At 46.5% G+C, this 26,569-nt stretch overlaps 3 protein-coding genes and 1 pseudogene across 3 annotated transcripts; 1 reads left to right on the top strand and 3 right to left on the bottom strand.

Moving 5' to 3' along the window:
- Window positions 1-5,474, bottom strand: hapstr1b (HUWE1 associated protein modifying stress responses b). The gene is made up of 4 exons (XM_086157569.1): window positions 5,003-5,474; window positions 3,249-3,329; window positions 2,831-3,106; window positions 1-1,673 (listed from the first exon to the last, which is right to left on the bottom strand). The coding sequence occupies exons 1-4, from the start codon at window positions 5,196-5,198 to the stop codon at window positions 1,435-1,437; spliced, it is 792 nt and encodes a 263-aa protein (XP_086013695.1). The 5' UTR covers window positions 5,199-5,474; the 3' UTR covers window positions 1-1,434.
- Window positions 4,129-24,344, top strand: abcg2b (ATP-binding cassette, sub-family G (WHITE), member 2b). The gene is made up of 17 exons (XM_086157570.1): window positions 4,129-4,163; window positions 6,394-6,627; window positions 8,261-8,320; window positions 8,402-8,519; window positions 8,603-8,758; window positions 9,210-9,367; window positions 11,333-11,484; window positions 12,135-12,227; window positions 13,324-13,475; window positions 13,565-13,716; window positions 14,902-14,991; window positions 17,483-17,607; window positions 18,024-18,178; window positions 19,649-19,738; window positions 19,822-19,874; window positions 19,955-20,104; window positions 24,214-24,344. Exons 2-16 carry the CDS (start codon window positions 6,476-6,478, stop codon window positions 20,100-20,102), a joined length of 1,854 nt encoding a protein of 617 aa, XP_086013696.1. The 5' UTR covers window positions 4,129-4,163; window positions 6,394-6,475; the 3' UTR covers window positions 20,103-20,104; window positions 24,214-24,344.
- Window positions 22,257-23,158, bottom strand: LOC147229089 (uncharacterized). The gene has a single exon (XM_086156191.1). The coding sequence runs from the start codon at window positions 23,156-23,158 to the stop codon at window positions 22,295-22,297; it is 864 nt and encodes a 287-aa protein (XP_086012317.1). The 3' UTR covers window positions 22,257-22,294.
- On the bottom strand, window positions 24,238-25,599 carry LOC147229087 (LITAF domain-containing protein pseudogene; annotated as a pseudogene).
- Window positions 25,600-26,569: the final 970 nt, after the last annotated feature.

The following is a 26,569-nucleotide window of genomic DNA, read 5'->3' as shown; positions in this document are numbered from 1 at the left end:
TTAAATGCTTGTATTCTCTTTAATGTCAGAATCAATGTACATGAACATCCTGATGAATTTTGCACTTTTTACAATATGTACCACATAGAACAGCACCTACATGTTTATTTACACACGTTACACAAGATCGTATCACAAAGCAGCGTGACCGCCGGGGAGCGACGGACGCGGCCGGACAAAGCCAATCGTATCCTGAACATTTCGACTTTTTAAAGCTGCGGTCGCACGAGTTGTTCCCGGGAGGTTTCCGTGAGTTAGAGACCCCGGGTTGTATTTCTGTTTGTTTTTTTTATCAATGGGCCGAATGTGAAAACACAAAAAGCAGCTGGCTTTCTTTGTACAAACTGAAGAACAGGCGCCAAGTCGGCGTCGACAGAATGCACGTTTGGATTAAGTGTAAACAAACGCTGCAATTTTAATCTCGGGGAACAAAAATAATTGCAAAACGGGGCGTTTGGCCGTGGAACATTTGGCCGCCGCGTCTTTTTTTTTGTGTCGTCTTTGTCGGGGGGGTCGAACGCGTGCAGCCCGGACCCGACTGCTTTGTGATAAAACCATGTTTTGGCTGCAGAGAGAAACTGAGGGGGAGGGTCGGGGGTGAAAAGTAAGTAAAACAGGAAATAATCGGCCCAGTTGATGCTGAGTTGCCAAAACCCTGCATCCACAAGCACCCACACACACACACACACACACACACACACACTTTCGCTCTCACACACCCGCACACACACACACACACACACACGCACACAGACAGAGTTGCACAACAACCAGAGATACTGTAGCAGCTTTCTCAAAGGCAAAGACAAGTACGACAAAGTTAAGTGGCAGTTCTGCTGTCGGATACGCAAACACACAGAGCAGCAGCAGAATGATACACACACTGCCAAGCATTTTATGTCAAGCCACACAGCGGGGAGGCAGTTCAGCCACCTGAGGAGCCCAGGTTTTTAGTCCAGTCTGGTTTTGGCCAGCACTCCGTGGAGGAGGAGCGGGAAGTACGCTTAGAAAGAATGAAGGGAAGAGGTCTAGCCGTAGGCGGCGGGTCGGCTCGTGTGATTAATCTACGAGAAGCACGAAAAGGGAGCCCCGGCCGAATGTCTGAATACGACGTTCTGGGATGGAAGAGCGTGAGGTGCGATATGTGCTCACTTTAGCCATCGGGTCTAGTGGGGCGACCAAACGGGAACAAATGATTAAAGAAAACAAAAAGTTGAATATGGATGGGGTGCAGCAGACAACAGGTGGGCAGAGCAAAGAATACAGAGAGGGAGAAATAAGCGGGTTGGTAATATTTAAGTTCTCTTTATTTTGTAGCATTGCAACTAAGACGAAAAAGGAGGAAGATTTTAATGGTTGGCCAAAACATCAGTTCTCAGCTGTCCTGTCAGCCAACAAAAAGAGGACAGAAGGTATTAGTGGTCTAGGAAAGGTTCAGAGCATCCTGTTACGTTTATGAGTTGGTGAGTCTGTGATGACATCACTACAGGGGGCGGGGCCTCTTTTACGATTGGCGGTGGAATCCAAATGGAGCGCCATCTCCTCGGCAATGAAAGTATTGAGGTCCACATCGTGGAGACCATTTCTACGGCGGCCGAGGGACTGGGCGGGGTGAGTCGGCGAGCCGGGAGGACCGGAGCGGACAGAAATGCTCGCCATGGCGCCGCTAAGGCCTGGAAAGGGAGACACAAGAGTGTGAGCGCGGGAACGGGTGCAGGTAACCGCCAAGGCCCCGCTGATTACGGCTCGTCCGCCAAATCAATTACCAGCTATGTCGCTTTGTGTAATGCGAGTTGATGAATCATGATTAAGTAGCGGCAGAGGCTGCTTCAATTCCCTCATCATATTAAAAAAAAAAAAAAAAAAAGTCAACTCATTAATGTCCTGCTGAAGGACACTCAACATTTACTCTCACTGCGATGGGCTGGAGTGCAACGCGTCTCAGCATCCGTCTCGCTATTTCAACGTCGGTGAAAGAAAACAGAGCCGAAGGAATATTTAAATCACAGCCGTACGAAACATACCTGACTGAATCAAAGGAAATGCTAAGAAATATGCAACCCCCTCCCAACATTCAAAGAGACATCTCAAGTCTGTGTAAATCCATGATCCGGTAGTTTTAAGAGAACACACACACACACACACACACACACACACACACACACACACACACACACACACACACACACACACACACACACACACACACACACACAATGCTATTAATGTCTGAGAAATAGCGCCACTGTCAACAGTAAATGGGCCACGAAATCTGTGTCTAACTCCTGAGATGAACGGCCGGCCGGCGCTCAGGCGGGCGACGCCGCCGAGAACACGCTCTCAGCCACCGGCGCGGTCGGTGTTATTTGACGAGCACACAAACGGAGTCGGGCACGGTCTGGTGTGAGCAGCGTGGCAGGTACGCGTAAATGTGGCCGGAGCAGCCCGCCGAGCGCTGATCGGACGAGGCGCTGGGAGAGCTCTTCAACTTAGCGGTCCTGTTTACTTGGTTTCCACTCGAGCGTGATAACGGGATGATCAACAAACAGCGCGTATCTACTGAGCGCAGTCACGTAAAAATTGATTTTCAGAATGTGCCTTGATTGCCTCGGTTTTTCCGCACCGACGCTAACACGTGTCATTTAGCATTGTCGCCTCTTTTTTTTTTTTTCCGGACGAGCGGAAAATTCCTTTTAAATTTGCACGGCGCTTTACGTCCTGATAGGTTTTGCACAACCTAGCCGGGGCCGGTGACAAAAACACCCTCCCCCGGCACGATTGCGCTACATGGTAATAATGCAAGACCTTCCTGTTTGACATTGTCACTAACCATGCAAGGCTATGGCCTCTCTGAAGGGCTGCAGGTCAGTCTCCACAGAGCTGTCAGTCTCCGCGGGCGCCGGGCGACTTGCAGATACCATAGCGACTCTGGGCGGGGCCCGGGCTGTCCGTGGAGGGGGGGCTTTTCCACACAGGAAGCTGATGAGGTCCTCTCGCCTGATGGTTCTTCTGCGCTTTTTCACCCACGCAATCACTTCCTTATTCCTGCGCTGGTAGCCTATCTGGATCCCCAGATCATAGCTCCGCTGACGAGCTTCCATGCTCTCTTTTGACATTTAAACATTTTTTTTTTTTGAATAAATGTGGACAGCAGAAACAAAGTTAATCATCATCCATCTCCCTGGCATACAATACCACCTGAATGTCATTAATAAGAGAATAGCACACGCCGAACGTAATCCGCTTACCTTTATACATGTTAGTGACGGCTGTGGCTGCATTCTGGAACGGCACCCACAGAGACAGGCCCTGCTGCTGACATACTCTATCTGCGGATAAATTGTAAAACCAAAATTAGTCTGAATGTAACACTTAAGCTAACAAAGTCATCACTGCTGCATAAATTCCAGACCCCTTCAAGTGAAGGTCGGGTTTCTGTTTAAATTTAAACCGAGATAAAAAGACAGTATCGCGCCGGTACATTCTGATGTCTCCCTTAAAAATAGACATTTTACACACACACACACAAAAAAGCGCCGCTTCCTATTGAGAATATCAATACGACATGCCAAAAGGTCTGGACACATCATTTGTTGAACATTAAACTGCACGGGCATCCGTTGTGATGTTTATGATGAACTTTCACCTGAAGCAATTGCGGCGTGGACTGTTGCTTTAGGTTAAAAACACTAGCACGCTGAAAAGATCTCACAATTGATATAGCTGCGGTTAAGAGCATATGCTGGAGTGGCCTATGTTGCCCTTTTAAGAAAAAAAAAAAGAAAATCAGTCTTGTGGAAAATCCCTAAATTTAATCTGCAAGTGGGGTTCCTTTGAAATGATCTGTTGGCATTAACTGTAATAAGGATCCAGCAGCACAGCGGCCTGTGGGGATAATGAAAGGCAGCTTAGAAGCAGATGCATCTAAACCAGGCAGGATTGCTGGACGAAGAGAGGGATAATGACTGTACTTGACAAGTAGTTGCAGACATTTTGGAAGAGAAAAGGGGCGTGGGTTATGTTTATTTCTTAACCCCCAAATGAGTCGGGGGGGGCCCGGTCCCAAACCAAACATCAGGGAGGTGTTGGTGTGCAGACCGAAGATAGTTCACGTTCAGCGGCGGGGAGGACGAGGAGGAGGGGGACTGACGAGACGTCAACATGTAAACACTGACGACAGCTTTCGCCATTTTGTTCTGATTTTATCAACCGTGCGATCGCCCTGTACAATATAACACTGCGGAAATATCGCTGCGTTAAAAGAGCCGGGAGAGAGGGGGGTTTTGTGGGGCAAAGGCGTTGGAGTCCGCAAACTAGTGTCGTGCATTTTGACGAATTGCAGGGCGAGGAAAGAAAAAAAAAACATTAGTCCAAACTGAGTCCTGGTCCATTTTGTAAGTGCTAATGCTCAAATTACAACTTGACGCCGGGATGAGCTCCGCCACAGGAGCGGCTAACTGCTTTTTTGGGTAAAGGTCGCGACGCCGACTTCCCGAGCTTTTCTTGCTGGGTAAAAAAAAAAAAGTCCAGGACTGTCCGCCGACTCGGGATGAGACGCTCCCTGCCTGTGTAAAAGCAGTAACCCGCAGAATTAACTACTGTCAGGGGCGGATAAGGCGCTCCGTGTTGGGGCACCCTCTTATCTCCGCTATCCCCGGGTGCGTTCAACCCGGAGGTCCCCCTCTGAGGCACCGTTAGCTTGGCACTGTGACCGGGTTTGCATAGCTAACATTAGCATGGTGCTAGCTTTTGACAGCAGCGGTACGGGTTGGCGCCGGGGGGACCGCAGTGCGATCACGGCGGTACCTAGTGAGAGATAATTCACAAATTCACCCCGGCTGGCACCACCGGAGACCCTAGGCGACCGTGATCCGGAATGGCAGATGATTTAGGAGCTAAGAGCTAGCATTACCGATGCCCTTTGTGTCTCTTTAGCTAGCGGCGATAATTAACGCTAGCTCTAACGGGACGCCGAAAACTAACTTCGCCTTTCGGTACAGACCTTTGTAGAGCTGCGCTACCGCGGTGGCCGAGTTTTGGAAGAGGTGCCACAGTTTTTGCTGGTTCTGCTCGGTGTCCTCTTCGGTAGGCTCGTCCTGCTCGGCCTCGGCTAAGCACTGCCGTTCCCATTTCGAGAACCAGTGTTCGGGGCCGTGCTCTTGGATCTCCGCTTCGCCCTCCTCCTTCCTCTCCTCCATAGCTAACGTTAAGCGTTAGCTAGTAGCTTCAAGCTAGTCTCCGTTTGAAATATATGGCTGTTCGGTTTCCAAGGGCTGGTAACGACCTTTCTTGTCTGTTTCCACGGGGAATGTGACCACAAAGACCCTAACGAGCTAAAGAAACGGTCGAAAACGGCTCTTAGAGTCGCATTGTGTCTATTTTAATTCCGCCCGCACCGCTAGTGTAAAACACACCGAGCTTAGGAACGCGATGACAACACCTAAGAATTTCTGCGCCCGGACCCCGCCCACCTTCCCTCTGTTCTGTTCAGCGATTGGTCGAATCGGCGTCTCCGCCCCGCCCCCCGTGCAGAACACGACATCTGATTGGCCAGCGGTAAAAAACAAAAGGTCATAGAAAAACAACATTGATCCCACCCCACGACTCCGGCCTGCCATGACGCATTGTGTCCGACAGGGGGCAGCAGGGCTGTGGAAATATCCAGCTCTGTGTTGCGTTCAAATACCCCTTTCAATCCCCGTTATGTGGACTATCCTGTCTGTATCATACGGTTTAAATGGACTTCGCTCCGGTTCAGGGCTAAAACTCACAAGGAGCAACTGTTTTTTTGGGGGGGGAGGGGTCGCACATGTGTTTAGATAAAACCAGAGTGGGCTATTTTTAAAACCTTCCAAGAGATCAGTGGCTATTATAGAAGCGTGGTCATCATTGGTATAAAGTTTCTGTGTCACAATACGCCACATAAGTGAATTGCTCACATACTTGTGCATATTCTATGATCCGTGCACTGCACCAGCGGGTGCTGGGGAGGTAGTGGGGTCACCAAAGCAACAAGTTTATATCTTTTTTTGTCTGCATACCTCCAGTCTCACCTTGAGAAAATGCACTGTCTGTTTAATCCATGTGAGTCTCTGTGTCTGGATCCTCCGCCAAATTTGGGCAGTCATGAATAAATAAATAAAAGTAATAAAAAGACGTGCCGGGTCTGTACCCAAACATGGTCGTGCTTCATCATCAACTATTATCAAGTGGCTTGCAGCGTTTCTTGGGTGGAGCTGAGACTTTGGCAGGAAAGTTCAATGTCATACTATGTGTTTTTTTGTTTGTTTTTCCTTTTGCGAACTCCTCAAAGTCCAAAGGCCGGGAAAATTATCACAGCGACTAACTTATTACATACGTGTCTCTTCTCCCACCCTTGTCCGTGTCACACAGCAGTTGTGGTTTAAGTGACTGCAGCTTTCCCTGAGATGCTCCGTCTTTCACACTCCTGCCTTCAGGTCTGACGCTCTCCAACATGTCCAAGGATGAGCAGACCGTCTGCGACGTTGAGGAGGTCTTCCAAGAACGAGGCCCCACCGTCACGTTCAGCAACTTACACTACTGTGTTCAGGAGAGAAGACTCTTCAGGAAGAACGGGGGTGAAAAAATAATCCTCAAGTATGTAAGGTAGGACTCCGCACGTGATTTATTGTATTGAAGAAAATTAAGATTTGCAAGTCGCTATGTGATGGTATATGTTGTTGTTGTTGTTGCCGTTTTCATAGCTGCTCATAAAACATAGAAGGATTTGGATTCTACTGGAAAAATATTCATGATTAAAACAAAATTGGGAGTAAACCACTTGCATTGACCAGACAATAAAGATTTACCGTTCAGGAGGACCAAGATGAATTTAAAGTGGTTTGAATCATCCAACACGTGGTACCTGAGTGGGAGCCTCGCAGAAGAAGCTTGCCAAAATTTCAACTCCGACACAGGAGGTGATTTGGAAAGTCTTGAAACAGAACGCGAGCGTGTTCAACGGCGCTCAAAAAACACACGGCGGCAGAACCTCGGGCCCGCTGGAGCAAAAGTGTGAGATGCTCCATCTCGCCAGAAATTCCGCGGCGCCTAACCTTTTATTCCAGTTGCTGTAGAGGCAACGTGAACAAAGAACAGCTGAAAAGGCAAACGCACATTGTTTCTTTACAACCTGTACCATTGTACACCGTATATTTTGTATTATGCACGTATTCTTTGTGCTTGACTGAAACCAAAGAACAAATCAGCTCAGGTGAACAATAAACCCAATCCATTTGCATTGTAAAGCAATTTAGCTCTGACTGGAATTGCTATTACGATTTGGGCTGAATTAAAACGTTTAAAATATTAATGAAGTTTCTTATAAAGAAATGTAAGCGTATGCATTGTGCGCCCTTATTAAAATGCTATACAACCCCGCAGTGGGACACTTGCCATGATAATGTATTCATTAATTCCACAATTAAAATAAAAACCCATTTAACATTTGCTTTCTCAGAGTCTTAACCCGCTCTCAAATATGACGATGGAATTTTAATGGCGAAGCTGCATAATGGCCCACCGTCTCTCTAACCCCTGTTTAAAACATGATAAAAATCAAATTTGAATTCGTAATGGAAATGAAAAGTTTGAATACTTCCTCCGACAAAGCTGTTTTATAAAATGTAATTGTGGCTTGATTGAAGCACCTTATTGGCTTCTGCGCTGCTTACTTGAGTTTGCCGTTATCTTTGTCGCGCCGTTATCGTTGGTGAATGAAACAGTGAATAAGGACACGCGTTATCGGGAAACCCTCAAAGATCATTCGGCCCTCCCGTCAAAAATCGTGTAATAATGAAGAACTTCTCGCTTTAAATTAATCCCATGACTATCAGAAAGTGATCGCCCCAAAGTGGGAGGCCTTCGGGGGGAACGAGGGCTGCGAAGGACAACAACAGACGATCTCATACAAGCGCTAACAGCTACACGCTAATAGCTGAAATTACACAATTTCAACTTTAATACTCAAAAAAGATATAATGACGGCAGACGCGTGGTGAGACGCTGCAGTTGGTGAACCTGCAACATGAGAGAGTCCAACGACTCGTGAAAAGATATGAGGTTCTTATCACATGTTGATGAAGTGATAACAAGGGGCTAGCATAGCGCTAACCGGAAGGTTTGAAGCCTGTTCTCACACAAACAGAGGGATGGAGGTCTGTAGACGTTTCCACAAGAGAGGAGCTCTTTTTGTCTCTTTTTCCATCCATTTATCATTTAAAAATTCTGATTGTTGCAGCGGCATCATGAAACCCGGAATGAACGCCATCATGGGCGCCACGGGGAGCGGCAAAACTTCGTAAGCGACACATTTGTTGACCACGCGCTCTTTCGCACAAAACACGGCACGCTAATATTAAAGTGTCTTTTTCCCGGCCAGGCTTCTCGACGTGATCGCGGGTAGGAAAGACCCGGCGGGGCTCCGGCAAGGAACCGTCTTGGTGAATGGGAAGGTCGTGACCTCCGACCTCCGGCTCTGCTCCGCCTATGTGGTTCAGGTAAGACGAGACCACGCGGGGAACGCTAATTTTCTTGACATTGCGCCCAGCGTGGTCTTCACTCCGAGGCCTGGTGTTTCCAGGACGACGTCCTGATGGGCACGCTGACGGTCAGGGAGAACCTTCTGTTCAGCGCCAACCTTCGCCTCAGCCCTCAGCTTCACTCCAGCGCAGACAAACGCAGCAGGGTGGACGCCATCATAAAAGACCTGGGGTTGGCGGACTGCGCCGACACGAAGGTATGAAAACGAACGAGATCGAAAATCATCTTGCCTCCTCGTGCTCCACTTCCTTTCTTCTCATGAGACGGAAGATGCTCTCCTACGAGTGGACCGAGAAGAAACACAAACAGGAGAAATTCATCCGCTCACAAAGTTCAAGTCTGGAGCCCACACTCTTGATAATGTGGCGCTAACTGGTTAGCGGTTCCACCTCACAGCAAGAAGGTCCACGGTTGTGTGGGGTTCCTCAGGGTTCTCCGGGTTCCTCCCACAGTCCAAACACATGCAGGAGGTCCATTGGAGACCGTGCATCATACAGACATGTGGATGAGAGGGTGAATGGTCGTCATAAGATGTGAATTTTATTTGCCCCTCCTCCTCTATTGATAATAAATGAATAATGATGATGACAACATTGAGACAATCATTACCCATGTTCATATTCAAGCGAAGTAGCGACTGTGTGCAGATCGGGACGGAGTTCTTGCGCGGCGTGTCGGGCGGAGAGAGGAAAAGGTGCAGCATCGGGATGGAACTCATCACCTCCCCGTCGCTGCTGTTCCTGGACGAACCCACCACCGGACTGGACTCCAATACGGCCAACTGCATCGTCAGCCTGCTGCACAAGTAAGGCAGCCATGTTTGCCGCTCGTCGCCGAGCCCGGACTTCTGTCCGCATGCGTATTCAGCGTCATGTTGTTTCTTGTTTTTTATTTGACTACCCAGATATGTGCAGTCAATCGAGTTACAACATGAACGATAATCATTTTTAAGGTACATTATTCAGCGCTCAAGGACACCGTAGGTGCATCCACAAAAAAGAGAGAAACAATCAAAATATAAACAGTAAAAAGTGACAAAGTGGTTCTTAAAAAATATAAATACACATATATACACATGCACATACACACACGTATACATTTATATATATAAACATACACAAACATAAAAATACACATATAAATAAAGACTAAAAGTGACAGAAGTGAGTACCAGTTGGCATTATCATTATTATTATTAATATCATTATAATAACATGACTTTATTTATAATAACAGATCATTGTCGAAGGGTTTTTTTTTTGGAGGGGGGGTAGCTTCTGACAAAATTTGAGATACATAAGTAAATGAAGGAATACGAAAAGTCCAGAATTGAATGTTGCGTTAAAATAATAGTACAGCGATATCTTTTAAAAATAGAAAGGTCTTCCCGTGTGTCTCCATGTTCTCTGGGGTTCCTCAGGGTTCTCCAGGATCCTCCCACAGTCCAAAACAAGCAGGAGGTTCAACGGAGACACCAAACTGTCCAGACATGTGAATGGTTGTATTTGTCTCTATGACATGTAAACAAAATAATACATTATTGATCCCCATAAGGAGAATTCCTTTGACACAACAGTGCGACAGTAAATATAAATATAAATATAAATATAAATATAAATATAAATATAAATATAAATATAAATATAAATATAAATATAAATATAAATAGACAGTTAAAAGGACGAGACAATAATAAGGATAGGAATAACAGAATAGGACAGATAACAGTATAGATAACCAAGATAGAATAGAATAGATAACAAGATTGATAACCAAAATGACAACAACAATAAATATATATAACAGAATGACAACAACAATAAAAATAGATAACCAAAATGACAACAACAACAATAAAATTAGATACCCAAAATTACAACAACAATAAAAATAGATAATCAAAATGACAACAACAACAACAATAAATATAGATAACAGAATGACAACAACAATAAAACTTGCTAATCAAAATGACAACAACAACAAAAATAGATAACAAAATTGACAACAACAACAACAATAAAAGCAGATAGTCAAAATGACAGCAACAATAAAAATAGATTGTCAAAATGACAAAAACAAAAATAAAAATAGATAATCAAAATAACAACAATAAAAATAGATAATCAAATTGACAACAACAACAACAATAAAAATAGGTACCCAAAATGACAACAACAATAAAAATAAACAATCAAAATAACAACAACAGCAACAACAATAAATATAGATAACAGAATGACAAAAACAATAAAAATAGATAACCAAAATGACAACAACAAGAATAAAAATAGATAACCAAAGTGACAACAACAACAAATATGGATAACCGAAATGACAACAATAATCATAAAAATAGATAACAGAATGACAAGAATAAAAATAGCTTACCAAAATGACAAGAATAAAAATAGCTAACCAAAATGACAACAATAAAAATAGCTATCCAAAATGACAACAATAAAAATAGCTATCCAAAATGGCAACAACAACAATAGAAATAGATCAGGACATGACGTGTGAATGAGTGAGCCAGCGATAGCAAGAGGTGAATGTCTCCAGGATGACCCCCACCTGTGAGGTTCATCTCCAGGCCCACCAACCCCTGGCTGCAGGACAGGTGGTGTCCTCCAGATCTGCTCCTTCAAATAAAGTGCAAACCACATTAGAAATATCAAAACCCTGAGGAGCATGTGAGGAACCCCGGTGGAGGGGTGTCGGAGAAAAGTTTTAACCTCTGCGTCGTCACGTTGGACTTGTGTGTCTCCAGGCTTTCCAGAGGAGGGAAGACCGTGATCTTCTCCATCCATCAGCCTCGCTACTCCATCTTCAGACTGTTCGACCACCTGACGCTGATGCACAGAGGCGAGGTTGTGTACGCCGGGGCGGCGGACCACGCGCTGGAATACTTCACAGACCTCGGTAAGAGCAGATGTTCCACTCGATTGTGATTCTTGAAAGTATCTTCTTGGAGCCGATCGGTACGGCCAGACTGACAGGTGAGGTTGGACAAGAACCTCGGTGGACTCTGATGTTTGCCGATGATGTTGTGATCCACGGTGATGACAGGGGGCAGGTGGTGGAGAATCTAGAGAGGTGAAGGTGAGGTTCCAGGGAGTGGAGATGAAGAAGGTGGAGGAGTTAAACAGAAGGGAGGACAGGCGGAAGCAGAGATGAAGATGTTGGAGGTTCCTCTCTGGGAGTGAGGAGGATGGAGAGGATCAGGAAGGAATCCATCAGAGGGACAGCACATGGAAGATGTTCTGGAGATAAAGTCACATGGAGTTGGTTTTGGGCTGGAGAAGATCTGAGGTTGGATGCTGAGGTTGGGTGAAGACCAAAAAGGAGGTTTAGAGATGGAGGGAAGGTAGTTGGTGTGAGAGAAGAGGGCTGGATGGAGGAAGATGATTGGTTGTGAAGACCCCTTGAAGATCACTGAAGAAACAACATGAAACTGATCTGGAGAAGATGGACTGGTTTTCTTTCCATCTTACTTCTCAAAAACAATCCAGTCACATTGCATGAAAATGAAGAGTTTCTGTGTGTGTGTGTGTGTGTGTGTGTGTGTGCAGGTTATCAAATTGAGCCGTTCAACAACCCTGCTGATTTCTTCATGGACATCACCAATGGAGAGGTTGAATCCAGATTTGAATTCCCCCCTGAAGGTAAAAGTCCACATGAAGTTCATCTGCTTCTTCAGCCCTTCTTCCTGCGTTCAAGGGAAGTCATATTATTTTCATATTTCTTGATCCCATTTTGACACCAAGAGACACGCAAACACTTTTAGCGTACGCACAAAACACTCGCAAAGTCGGTGTCAATAAAAAGATAGAAGAAAAATAAAGAAGCAGCCTGAAGGACGCCCAGGATCTAGACTTTATAGACCAGGGGTCGGAAACCCGAAACACCCAAAGAGCCATTTGGACCCGGTTTCCTCGGAAAGAAAAACACTGGGAGCCGCAATTTACTTTTTGACGTCTAAAATAAAGGTACCACTGTATATATTGCTTTTTATTACCTTTACACTTTGTATAAACAAGTGTGAAGTATGTTCCTTCTGAAATTCCCAAAGTATTACAGAGCAAATTAAATTTTATTTATGTAATGAACCCATTTTGAGCTTTGGGCTTTCAGAGCGTGTAGCGGAGCCTTGACCTGAATTTTAAAGATAAATCGGGAAAAAATCACTGTCAGTAAACAATAAAAAATAAATATTTGCAAATTATCGTCATAAATATTCATTTTACCTGGTTTATGGGACTTCTGCTCCTGAACTTCTGCGCACAGCATCTGCAAATCGTGACTTTACCAACTGGCGGGTATACCGGCTTCCGCCAGTGTGACGTTATTTTGAGCGGCGAAAAATAATAAATACAATTTTATTTAATATTTCAAGATCACAATAATCTCCCAACCTAGAACTAAACGTTAAAAAAAGGAATTAACACAAATGAAATACACTTCAGTGAAATATTTCTAATTTATTTTCCCAAGCCGCTCGGAGCCGCAGTGTAAAGATGGAAGAGCCGCATGGGTTGCCGACCCCTGGTATGCACAGTTGCGCGTCATGTGATCGGACACACAAACACACAGATTCACAATTTGTAAGGTAGCTGCAAACATCACGTCAGCGCCCAGGTTTTCCATTTGCAACCACCTGAATAACCAGGTGTCTCAGGCTGAACGGCGGAGATAAAAAGCCGGAGTTCATCGTCCGTCCTTATCTGGAACACGTGTCGTGGCTGTTGTTTCTCTCCACAGCCGGCAGTAAAAACCACCTGGCGCTCCAGTATTACCAGTCCCGCCTCTGCCAGGACGTGCTGGAGGAGCTGAGCCACGTGAGCCAGTGCAGCACCAAAGGGGTCAAAGGTCCGGAGCGGGCGGCCGATTACGTCACGTCTTTCCTCTACCAGGTTGGAAATATCACTTAATTAAACCCAGGTCACGTTAAACTGGCAGTTCCAGAAAACAGATCCTGAAGCTTTGTTTGTTTGTGTGTCAGTTGCGCGTGGTGTGTGGCAGGACTCTCCTCAACACCCTCAGGAACCCCCAGACCTCCTACGCCCAGATGGCCCTCAATATTTTTTTCGCCATCCTGGTGGGACTCATCTACTACCAGATGCCCCTCACGCTTCCAGAGGCCTTGCAGAACAGGTGCGGTGGAGATCGCGGGGGGTTTAATATCCTAGCGGGAATGACATAACGTCCACTTGGAAACAAATCCCTGGCGGCCCCCTTGGTGACAGAAGGTGAACTTCACTGAATAGCACCAATAAAATGCACCGTTGTTTAATTTTATGAAATCAGCAGTGATAAATTAACCGCTGCTGGCGCCGGCGTGCTCCCCGGACTCGTCCCCAGCGATGTTATGTAACAGCATTGTGGTGATGGAGCAGCTGTGGACTGTCGTGGTCAGCAGTGAGGTGCAGTCAGGGGAGGCAGGAGAGGCCGTGCCTTACTTGTCAATCTTAGAAAGCAAAAAATGTCAAATAATAAAAGGATTTAAATGATTCTATTTATCAGTGATTTGCACGATAAAGGTATTTTTCAGTTCACTTCACCAGTTTTAGATTGATTTTGATTCAAAACGACTGGATTTTCACATTTACTGTTCAAATACTGAGAGGAGTTGTGCGGTGAGGCAGCCGACTGTCGAGCCTCAATGTAGATTGCATGTTGACAGCTGACCGCTGGCATGCTCTGCACTAAGACCATATTGCCGTCTCTATTAAAATGTTTAAACGATTTCGCTAGATGAACTGCATTTCCAATGTGTCAACAACTGTACGTGTGTTACTAGTTTCTTGCCCTGAGCGATCAGAAAACACCTGCTAAGAGCCACCAGGTGAGGCACGCAGTCCTCCTGCCTCACAGTAGGGGGCGCTCCTGATTCCAGGGATTCTTCCTGCGACTCCTCGGCTGCAGAATCCAGCCACGGCAAGCTAGAGTTAGCATGTGAAGTGCAGCCATCCATTTATTTTTTCCTCTCCTCACTATCAAAACGGAGGGTTACATATCCAAACTTAGACAATCTTCTAAATTGGACTTGCACGGATTTCATTTATAAGTAAAGGGAAGACCGTAATTTTTTTTTTTCAATTATATGTGTTTTTTTGTGTGCTACTGTTTGTTTGTTTGCAGAAACATAATCCGCTAACAGCTGCCAATTAAATGCTAAATAAGCTACTCTTACCTCAGCGCACGTCACTGGTGGTCAGTCAAATCCAGACCACGCGGTTCATATTTCATTCAGATAAAAAGTCCTCGCTAACTTCAAGTTTTGCACCGACTGTGTCGTTGTCACTTGACTCTCCACCGGTTGACCTCCTTCTCCTCCAGGAGCGGCGCTTTCTTCTTCCTCATCATCAACATGGTGTTCGGGAACCTCTCCGCCGTGGAGCTCTTCATCAACGAGCGGGCCATCTTCATGTGAGTGCCGCGGGAGGAAACACCACCATCCCGTGTTTGGTTTTACTCGGAAAATAAAACAAAACTACTGAGCGCAAGTTCACGGCCGCCTGACCGGAGGCGTGTTTTGGTCACACGGTGCGTCTCATATTCAACATATCTCACACTTGCATGTATATGTGTGTGTTTGTGTGTGTGTCCTGTTGCTTTTGGCAAAGTTTCCACGTAACCTGGGAAAATGAATGTATTGCTGTATGTCTCTTGAGAGCAGTGCGCCTCACTTATTTTCTTTTACGCCCCCACTAGGGAGTATAAAACATTTTGTGCGCCCCTACACACTCTCCGCCGCAACTATGAATAGTATCATTTGTCTATAAAATAGTTCTACGTCCACCTCTGCACAAAATTGTGTCCTTAGTAGCATTAAAAGAATAAAAGAGAAAGTAATATACATCATCTTGCAACAAAGACTAACTTTATTAACATTTATTGACAAAACAGTGCTGCTTTACTGAAGTAGCTTTTGCAAAGCCGGATGATTGTCGGTAATATTCGACACGTTTTCACTGAAAAACCTTGAGCAGCTTATCAGCGTAATAGGGGTGTAATGTCTTCAAGTCACGCCTTCATTTATTTGTCTTCACGCTGACACGTTTAGACCCAGTAAACACAGCGGTCTTTCCTCGTCTCCAGTGAAACCAAGCGCTACATACGTATTTCCTCGTCTTAGCTTTCGGGTGACTTTGGTTTGTCTCATTATCTTTGTCTCTCGTCGCCTTTCTTATCATCCCTGTTAAATATTTAGACGGTGTCTCCCAGGGGTTTGTTCACTGCACTTCATATCTCCTGCTGTGTGTGTGTGTGTGTGTGTGTGTGTGTGTGTGCCTACACTGACATGCTAATGCTACACCACAAGCATGTTTCCCAGGGTCTACTTGAGAAGCAATCTTTTAGAGACACACAGCAATACATTCTCCGGCTCTCAGCGTAACGGTTGGCAGCCGGATCAGGATCAGCACCTCCAAATCCGAGACGCCGGTTCTCCGTCGGGTGTCCGACCCGGATCGGGGAGGAGGTCCCGAAGTCGAGTATCTCGGGGTTTCGTTCACGAGAGAGGGAAAGATAGAGCGGTAGATGGACGGGTGGAACGGTGCGGCGTCTTCTGTGGTGGTGAGGAGGGAGCTGAGCTCCTGGTTTACCGGTGGATCTTCGTTCTCACCCTCACCTACGGTCACGAGGGTGAGGATGGAGACCCAAGGAACCAGATCTTTTACATTACATTACATTACATTTGGCAAACGCTTTTATCCAAAGCAACTTACAATAGAGGACATAAGTAAAAAGTAAAAAAAAAAAAAAAAAAAAAGTACAATATTTCATTTCACTGTGCAATATTCAGAACTGTGCAATATTTCATTTCATAACAGCTACACTACAATTTTTCCTTTTATCATACTATTGTGCACTCCTTACCTCACTTGTTACTAAGACACTTATAGTTTTATTGTTACTAAGACACTTATAGTTTTATCACTTGTTGACTAAGACACTTTATGGTTTCACTGAGGCACTTTATAGTTTATAGTTTATTTTTATTTCTAATTCTGCCTTTTTCTTTTTATTATTTATTACTGTGATATTTTCTGTAACTCTGGCACAACAATTTCCTTCGGGATTAATAAAGTTGTTCTTATCTTATCTTATCTTATCTTATCTTATCTTATCTTATCTTATCTTATCTTATAAGGACTGCAAATAACACTTGCAAATACAAGATGCACAGGAAATATACAGAACAGTAAGCTGGGGTTAGTGAGTTTTTTTTTTTTTTGACAAATACGTACACAAACGTACACACACACACACACACACACACACTGCATAGCCTAACTTGGTGCCTAACCTGATCTGGGGCATCAGCGCAGTAAAAAGTCCTGAAAGAGAACAGTTTTTACCTGTTTCTTGAAGGTTGAGAGAGATGATGCTAGTCCGGAAGTTTGTTCCACCACTGAGGTAGTAGAACTGAGAACAGTTTTGCCTGAGATCCCTTAGAGCGAGCAGAAGGTACTGCTAGTAGGTTTGTATTAGAGGAACGCAGCTCTCTGCCGGGAACATAAGGTCTTATCATTTGGCTCAGATATGCTGGACCTGTTCCTGAGGTGGTTTTGAAGGCCACCTCAGATCTTTGATGGATGGATGGATGTCTGGTGTGAATGAGAGGGTGAATGCTTGTTATCTGTGTGATGTGAATGAATGAATGAATGAATGAATGAATGAATGAATGAATGAATGACAGGGATTCCCACAAGGGTGACTTCCTGTGTGGAGTCTCCATGTTCCTTGCAAGCGTGGGTTCCTCAGGGTTCTCCAGGCTCCTCCCACAGCCCAGCAGGTTCAGTGGAGACCCCGGTGAATGCGGTTATCGAGAATGAATGAATGAATGAATGATAATCGGCTTCACCTCGCTGATCTCTTTTCCCCGTCTCGCTCTTCGGTTTCCCGACGGTCGCAGACACGAGAACTCCAGCGGCTACTATCGCACATCCGTCTACTTCCTGTCCAAGATCTTCGCCGACCTCCTGCCGAACCGCATCGTCCCCATCTTTGTGTTCTCCAGCATCGCCTACTACATGATGGGTGCGTCGCCCGGATGAGGAAACCACATCTGCACACCGAAACCACAAAATCCGACCAAGATGCTGCTCCTCCGCGCCTTCGGGGAGGAGCCACGAGTAGACTATCAGTGTATCTGCCGGATTATTACCTTTTTATTCCTCCATTTGGTATAATAATACTGCCTGGTGCACTTTAGTGAGATTCAACCTTTGCTTAACTCATCTAATCTAATCTATCCCGGTCTAATCTAATCTGAACCCGTGCAAAAGCTCAAAACGCTGATCGAATTTTTTTTTTTTTTTTTATGTGTCTCAGTCGCGTCTTAAAATGAGCATATAATTCTCACTTTGACGGTTTCTTCACATTTGAGATGGTTTGGACACAAAGCTCATTTCTTCTCACCCGCCTCCATCTCCATCTCCATCTCCATCCTCCAGGACTGAAGCCGGCCTTCGAGGCCTTCCTGTGCTTCGCCCTGAACATGTCTCTGGTCAGCCTGGCCGGGGTGGGCCTGGCCTTCCTGGTCTCCGCCAGCGTGTCCTCCTTCGCCATGGCAAATATCCTCATCGCCCTGCCCTTCGTCTTCATGATGGTGAGTCGTAAAGAGGAACCCTCGCAGCAAAGAATAGGGTTCGTCCAGAAACGAATAAACATCGGTCAACTCAACTTTATATCTTCTACTCCGGGAGAATTCACGAATCCCCGCTTTCACTAAAATCATCCAAAAATGAGATTACTCCAGAGGGGCAGATTGGATCCCTGTTTTTAAATGGTTTTAAGTACCAGACAAATGAGCGCACCTGACGCTAAGAACCGGGATCTCTCAGAATCATTGAAAATACTTTTGAAAACCTTTATCAATTCTATTAACATTCAGTCTTTCTGGGTTTTCACATGCGGTTTGCAGGATAACATAACAATTCTTTGTGAAATCCGAATTAAATGCCGCTCATATACTGTAATTTCCGGACTATTGAGCGCAGCTGAACAGAAGCCACTCCGGCTGAAAATCAATAAATAAATCGATGTGTACATATAGAGGCTGCACTTGTCTTTAAGCCGCAGGTGTCCACGTTATAACATGAAATATTTACACACAATATTTACTTTTGATTAAATACAAACCGGTAATGTAAACAAATACGTACTGGAAATTATTTTTTTCCAAACAGTGGCTGTAACACGGTTGATAAAAAAAGATGAATAATGAATAAGACGAGGAAAACCCATCCAATCTTCCAGTCCAACTGCAGCCGGTGGCTATCTGGGTCTTCCTCCTGCGCACTGAAACCGTTAAAGTCGTTTTCTTCGGAATTGAACGGCCTCAGAATTTCTCCGGTCCAGTGTGACCAGGCTAAATGTTTTGGCTCATTAGCCCAAATTATCCATCAATTAGCCGCGTCATTGTTTAAGCCCTAGTGTTCAAAGGGTGTGTGAAAAAAGTGGCGGTTTAAAGTCCGGAAATGACGGTACCTCACCAGATTTGGAAAAAGACTCGTGGAAAATGATCTCACATCTAGTTTTTCGAATTTGAAGTCTAAAGTCTTACAAAGATTGGGAATGTTCCAGGGTCACTATTTACAAGAATACAACTAGATTCTCGCAGCAGTTTTTCCCACCATGCAGTGTTTTCACAGGCTGTCTGCAGAGCCCTTGCTATTTCGGTCCGTCGCCTTTTCATAGCTAACATGGTCCGAGCCGAGCCGATCGGGACGATTACCGTCCATCCAGACCGCCAACAAATACCGTCTCTGCGACCGATACCGCTCCGGAGATTCTCCGCCGGCCGGGTTTCCTGTTTCCGGTTTTGCCGCAGCTCGTCTATTGTGTCAGGTCACCACAAAGACCCAAAGACTTGCGATAATATCAAACACATTTGATATACCGCTAAGCCTGAGAATGGGAAAGGACTGATCAGACGACGGGAACGCAGTTGACGCCAGTAAAAATATCTGTTTTCAGTCCGCAACCATGAAAACAATGTAAAGCCGCGCGAGTCGGTATTTCAATCTGCATCGATTGATCATTTTTTGCGTGTTTCCGTCCCCGATCCTTCCCTCAGGTGTTTGGCGGCTTCCTTGTCAATCTCAACACCATGCTGAGCTGGCTGTCCTGGCTGGAGTGGATCAGTATCTTCAGATATGGCCTGAACGTGAGGTCCAAACCGCAGGAGGGACGGGGAGATGGGAGGCGGCGGAGCTTCTCACCCGGATGTTTGTCGTCCTTCTCCGACAGGCGGCGTACGTCAACGAGATGAGCGGGCAGTTTTTCTACCTCAACGCGACCCGGTGAGTTGTGAGCGACGTCCGTCGTCCCGGCGACCCGCGAGCAGACCTTCTGAGGAGCTCCCGTCTGCTCTGCCCCGCAGCATCCCTGGGGAGATGATCCTGGAAAGCATGGACATCGACTACTCGACGTGGGGCTTCTGGCAGAACCAGGTGGCCCTGCTGGGGATCCTCCTGGTCTGCATAATCCTGGCCTACGTGCAGCTGCGCCGCATCAACCGCTGGAAGTGACGGCAAGCCATCTGTGAACGTGTGCTATTTATTATACAACAGCCCTCCGGTGTCGTGGTTGCCGCGGGGGAAGGTCCGTTCGCTCGTTCGTTATCTAACCGCTCGTCCTGCAGCGAAGGCCCGTCAATCACAGGGCCACATGTAGACACATACAGCCATTAATGATGATAATTTATCCTTTATTGAGAGGAGGAGCCGGGAATCCAACCAGGAATGTTTGGTTCCCAGGACGATTGCTCCTCCTCCCGAGCCGCGCCGCCACAAATTCACCCTCGTTCTGGCATAAAGACATTCAGCCATTCAGCCTCTCTTTCACACGTCATACAGAGACATTCACCCTTTCATTCGATATAAAAACCTACAACCATTCACCCGATCAATTTTATATCAGATAGACTCGCAACCATTCACCCTTTCATTCTAATATGAAAACCTGAATTTTTATACCGTATAAACTTCCAACGATTCACCCTTTCATTCTAATATGAAAACCTATATTTTTATATCGTGTAAGCTGGCAACCATTCACCCTTTCATTCCAATATAAAAACCTTCAACCATTCACCCTTTCATTCTAATATGAAAACCTAAATTTTTATATCGTATAAACTTGCAACCATTCACCCTTTCATTCCAATATAAAGTCCTATATTTTTATGTCATATAGACTTGCAACCATTCACCCTTTCATTGCAATATAAAAACCTATATTTTTATATCGTGTAAGCTGGCAACCATTCACCCTTTCATTCCAATATAAAAACCTTCAACCATTCACCCGATCAATTTTGTATTGTATAGACTCGCTACCATTCCCCCTTTCATTCTAATATGAAAACCTAAATTATTATATTGTATAGATTCACAACATTCACCCTTTCATTAAAGTATAAAAACCTAAATTTTTATATCGTATAAACTTGCAACCATTCACCGTTTTCATTTTAATATGAAAACCTAAATTTTTATCTCATATAAACTTGCAACCATTCACCCTTTCATTCCAATATAAAAACCTATATTTCTATATTGTATAAACTTGCAACCATTCACCCTTTCATTCTAATATGAAAGCCTAAATTTTTATATCGTATAAACTTGCAACCATTCACCCTTTCATTCCAATATAAAGTCCTATATTTTTATGTCGTATAAACTTGCAACCATTCACCCTTTCATTCAGACACAGACATAAAAGCGTTCAGCCTCTCATTCCCAGATGTAGATGATGTTCGCCGTGCAGACAGACGGCGATGAACGATATGAAATGTTGGTTTTGCGAATGCGATGACCTTCTCGTCCCCTCGGACGAAGAGCTGAGCGGAGACGGAAAGGTTTTCCCGTGACTGGACGTTCACGCTCGTTCTCGGGGAATCGCTGATCACGTTTTAATGCGCTCTCGTTGCTTTTAATACTGGTTTTCCATCGTTTCAAGGTGACGGCTGAAGTTTAAAAGCGATTTAACGTTCACTCAGCTCCTCACCCCTCTCGCCTCCACCTACACGCCGGTTCTCCTTCCTGCTTGGACGCGCACGTGCGGCGCCGTCTGACCCGCCGCAGGTTAAGCCGCCTCCGGGTCTGAACACGCGGGCGGTGCTTCTAAGTCCTCGCAAAGCCTCTTACGCCGCAGAGAGGCAGCGTTTGATTTGGCCAAAGCAGATGTTAAGACTCACGGCGTCTCCCGCTCAGGCGGCCTTCTTCTTTTTGCCGTGAAATGAAGGAAACGCCGACGTCGAGATGTTTTCCTCATCATCTCGCTCTGCTGGCTTCGCATTGTCTCTGCACAGGCACGTTCGGCTCCTTGAAACGTCAATAATATTAACCGGAGGCTTTATTTCCACTTTGAAGTGAAATCACCTGGACGCGAGTGTGAAACTGCAACGCGAAATAAGATCTTTCAAACACATAAGCAGACAAACCTGATCTTCTGCAGATCTGACAGACGAACGCTCTTCCTCTTCCAGCCAGAAGCCGTCAATTCAAATACAACACAGCGTTGCTTTTTATTCTCTTATTTATATATTTATTGAATTGGTTTGAGGACATTTGTTTGCATTTTTGCTTTGTAAAAGTCCCACGTTCTGGTTTTCATTGGCTCAGTCAGAACCATCCAGCTTGAAAAAGTCAGTGAATGTCTCATTTCTGACAGAAACCCCGCAAATCTATCCGTCCGCGGAGAAGCCCCGGCGTCCTCAGAAGCTCTTCAGGCCTCCCGTGCTCCCGCCGAGGCCGTTCCTGACGGCCACCGGCGAGTTCTCCAGCCCCCGCAGCCACTCGGTGCATTTCAGCACCACGCGCTCGTCCACGCGCCAGGCCTCCTCCTCCTCCTCGTACTCCACGTCGTCGTACTTGTGCTGCTCGTTGAGCAGGGAGATCTTGACGATGGAGGTGATGTCGGCTCTGCAGGTCAGGGCGGCGTGTCGCTGCGGCGCCGGCGGATGCCTCTCCCGCCGTGAGCGCTGGTGCCTCTCGCTGTTCCTGCGCTGCAGCAGCAGGACGGCCTCGGGGGCGAGCGTCACCGTGAAGCCGGCCTCCTCCTGGGCTCTGCCTCTGGTCTCGGGTTCACGCTTGGCGGCGCGGCGGCTCACCTGTTTGTGCTGCTGCGTCCTGGACGAGGACTCGCCCGAGCCAACGGCGGGAAGGCCGTCCGACGAGGGCAGGAAGCGCTCCTTCTTCTTGGCGAGGAGCTCCGGCGCCGGTAGCCCCTTGGCGACGGGCAGGTGGCTCCTGGGGAGGTTCTTCTTACCGAGTTGCTTCAGGTTGGAAGCCAGGCGCTCCTTCACCGAGCTGCCTTTGTCCTCCCTCCGGGCCTTGGTCTTGGCCGCCGCCGCCGCCGGCACCGACGGTGTGCCGTTGGTCTTGTCCTTCCCAGTCAGCCCCGACACGGAGCGGGCGATGGACACGGGGGGTATGAAAGGCATTTTGGAAACGCACAGGATCAGGTAGGACAGCAGCTCGCTGCCGCGCTGGAATCGCCGGAAGGGAGCGGCCGACGGCGTCAGGTCGGAAAAGGGGCCGCCGAGAAAAGCCAGAACCTCCGATTCATCTTTTGCCATGCAGAGATTACGCTGATCTGCCGCGTCTCGGCGGGCCGACGCCCCGCGGACATCTTATACCTCCGAGGGCGGGAGGGTGTGGCGTGGCAGCCTTCATCGCACCGGAAGGACATTCCAGAAAAGGGCTTCTTTTTTCACATCCTCATTACTCCGAGGCTCAGGGATCTAAAATTAACCTCTAATCCGCCGGTGTCATCGGTCCGAGCACGTTTACTACACATGCAGCTTTAATCCACGCACCGTGTATCCGTGAGCGGGCGCGATCGGGAGGCCGGGGCTGAAGAGCTGGAGAAGGCAGAGCGGATGTGAAGGCGGCCTCATTATCATCGGTGTGGATGTTTGTCTCCGTTCGGTCGGGATGAGCCATCGGAATAAGGAATGAACGGATGTTTTGATGAAAGGGATGGACTCCATCACCTTCTTGTCAACCTTGGTTGCTCCTGCTCTCTGTTTAACCCCCTCGCTTCGCTGAGCACGCCGTCCTGCAGGAAAGCGCCGCCTGTTTCTGCTGATCAATCGCGTTTATGTCGCATATGTGGAACTGAAAGGGCGAGGAATCGCCGCGGGTGTCCGAGATGCAAACTCATACTTTACCCGAATACCTGAAATATAGATCCGTGTGAAATAACAGCAGCCCTGAATGATCAAGTAAGTCAGAGCCTAAAGATCAGCAGAAAGTGTAACAAAATAAATTCACATGTCATAAAAGGGATATTTAAATGTCACTCAATAAGTATAAATACACACACACACAAGTACATTTAATTACACTGGACACCTTCCCAGTCAATTTTGAGCATCTGATAATTCCCTTTTCCTGCAGATATTATCATCTCTGTTTTTGTTTTGCATATGCCAGTTTTAATAACTTGGGGTCAGTGGATTTTCAAAAAAACTCCAAAGAACAATTTCACAGAAAGCTGCTCAAAAAATAGAAACTGCTGGTTTTCTTGAAAAAAAAAAAGCCATTTATTTCACTGTTTTTACATAATCGTGATTAAAATAAAAAGTTAAATAAAATCCATTTTTGCACATGAATCTGGGTTTCATTGCAGCGCCTTCTCTTGGAAGCCGCGTGTTCATCGACAACAGGTCTTTTTGTGCACGTGGAGGACGAGCCGACAGCGAGGGCAGGTGTGATAGGCATCCTTGAAGCCGTCGACGAGGAACGGGATCAGGCAGCAGCAGAGCACCAGCCTGCGAGACAAAAACCAGCCATCGGTGTCCGGCTTTGAGAGCGAGCGATGGCGGGTAAGGGGGATCAACGGCTTTAGGTTTTGCGAGCGTCTCAAGCTCACCCGCATAGCACAAACACAAAACACACGAGCCACGCGTGCGTCCCGGCGCGGTAGGTGACCTGCGTGAGGACTTGGGTCCGACACGAAGGGCACGCCGTCAGCGCCGGGGAGCGACGCAGCTGAATCTCATGGCTCACAAACTTGACCCTCGGCGTGGCCGGGGGCGGAGGGGAAGCTGCGGACGAAGAGAGCGGGATGGGAGCCGGCTTTGCTGAAATGTGCGAAAAGAAAAAGCGGTGAATTTCTTATTAACTGTGTCAAATGTGTTGTATGTTATCAAAACGTATGCACGCGTGCCGAAGCCCCCCTGGTTGCTCTGGACGGTCTGCTTTGCATGGCGGCTCTGCGGCAAAGGCACCATTTAAACATCAAACATACGGCAGCTCGCAGCAGACACGCAAATGTAAATGTCGCTTTCAGAGTAGAATTTAATTCCGCAGTGGCATTTCAGTTTTCCTGCAGATCACTGGAGGGAGACCCGTCTAAACGCAGTCTTTCATGGCCGTTCTGTGACCATAGACCATAAACGCTACTTAGCATCCCATTTTTTAAAGGCCACCCTGTTTCAGAGCCGACGGCATCAAAAACATGCGTTCTTTGACTCGCAATGACAATCCAAACTGGAAAATTTATCATTTTAGAGCAGGCGGATGGCTTTTAAATGGCTGCATACAAGGTTCAATTTTTGCATTTTCATTCGTCCTATCTCTGGCCGTCCCTCGCCAACGCCACGTCCACGGGGTTTCCAGAAACAACCCTCTGAACCGGGAGTTATTTATCAGAAAAAGAATTTTAAAAAAAAACAGCAACAAACATTGGAGGTCGTGTGGGCACAAACCTGAAAAAGGAGACGGAGAAACCGCGGAGGAGCTTGGAGGAGGTGGCGGTGGAGTGAACGCTGGATGAATATGATAAATGGTCACACCTTGCTCTCTCTGACTTTCCCCTGCCACAGATAGACAGAGGGATGTCGTGTCGCCGACAGAGTCTTCAGACAATGAAATTAAGTTTGGCGTCGAGTGCAAACAGCCGGTAAGAAGCGACACAAACACACGGGTGATTTCGGAGGAGAGGAGGCCTACCGGGTGTGAAATACGGCGGGGGCGTTGGAAACGGCTCATCCCATTTCGGCAGCGACTCCATTTGCGGGTTGACAACTGTGGTTTGAGAAAAAGACACTAAAAAGGTGGGGGTGATTTTTGCTTTAGCTGCCGGCAGCAGTTTGACTGCAGAGCCAGCAGGTGAGGTGAGGAGATGCTGATTGGGATCTCCTCTGATTGGTTAAAGCAGCAGTTACCCAGAAGTCGGCTGCCGTGCACGGGCCCGCCGGCCCTCCGGCCCTCCGCGAGTTTCAGCTTAACGGACCGATTCTTTCCCACAGTGTTTTGCATAAAGAGTCAGCGTTTGGAAACAGACTCCCAGTTTATTTCCTACAAAGCGTGTCTTGGAAGAGCAGCGTGGGAGGAGAGAACACAGTTGTTTGTGCTTTTTCTGTCGCCGTATCTTTCAACATGTTGCACACCAAACATCAGACCCTTCGCTTTTATGAGACGACCGACAAAACTTTTTTTTTTTTTTGCTCCTTTAATTTCCCGATGGAAACTATTCCTGATATGCATTCGGTGACTTTGCGGTAAAACTAGTTCAAGCGATGTGTTAACTGCCAGAGATCACTGGATGTTGACACTACAAGAGTTACCTGCGTGCATGGAAGGAGAACATCTAACAAACAAAAGCTTGAGATATCTCCATCAGGCACTGGATGTCGCAGAATGCTGCTCAGGCAGTGGACATCCTGGAGGTGTATGAATATATTTCATTTTCATCGCACATAAGTAGCGGTCACGCAGCGGTCCAAGGGGACAAATGATCCCTTACGCTGCAAAGCAGATCAGGGCTTGTCTCTTTGTTTTTCAAAATCCAAAGTGTTTATTGTCATATGCACCGTGTGGAAACGTGTTTCCCTGTACAGTCGAACTCCTACTTTGCTGTCTGCGGTGCATTTGGATACATAGTGACAATAAATATATCGTGTAAATGTGAACGGCGTTGGCAGCGCAAGTAAAACATTGTTTGGATTTCAAGACTTTGCATTTTGTTTCACGTCGACGGT

The sequence above is a fragment of the Fistularia commersonii genome, chromosome 12 (genome assembly GCF_037954325.1).
Source record: "Fistularia commersonii isolate RoL2024-O1a breed Wild chromosome 12, RoL_Fcom_v1.0, whole genome shotgun sequence".
Classification (NCBI taxonomy): Eukaryota; Metazoa; Chordata; class Actinopteri; order Syngnathiformes; family Fistulariidae; genus Fistularia; species Fistularia commersonii.
The sequence above is the reverse complement of the archived record's forward strand: the minus strand, read 5'-3'. Positions and strand labels throughout refer to the sequence as shown.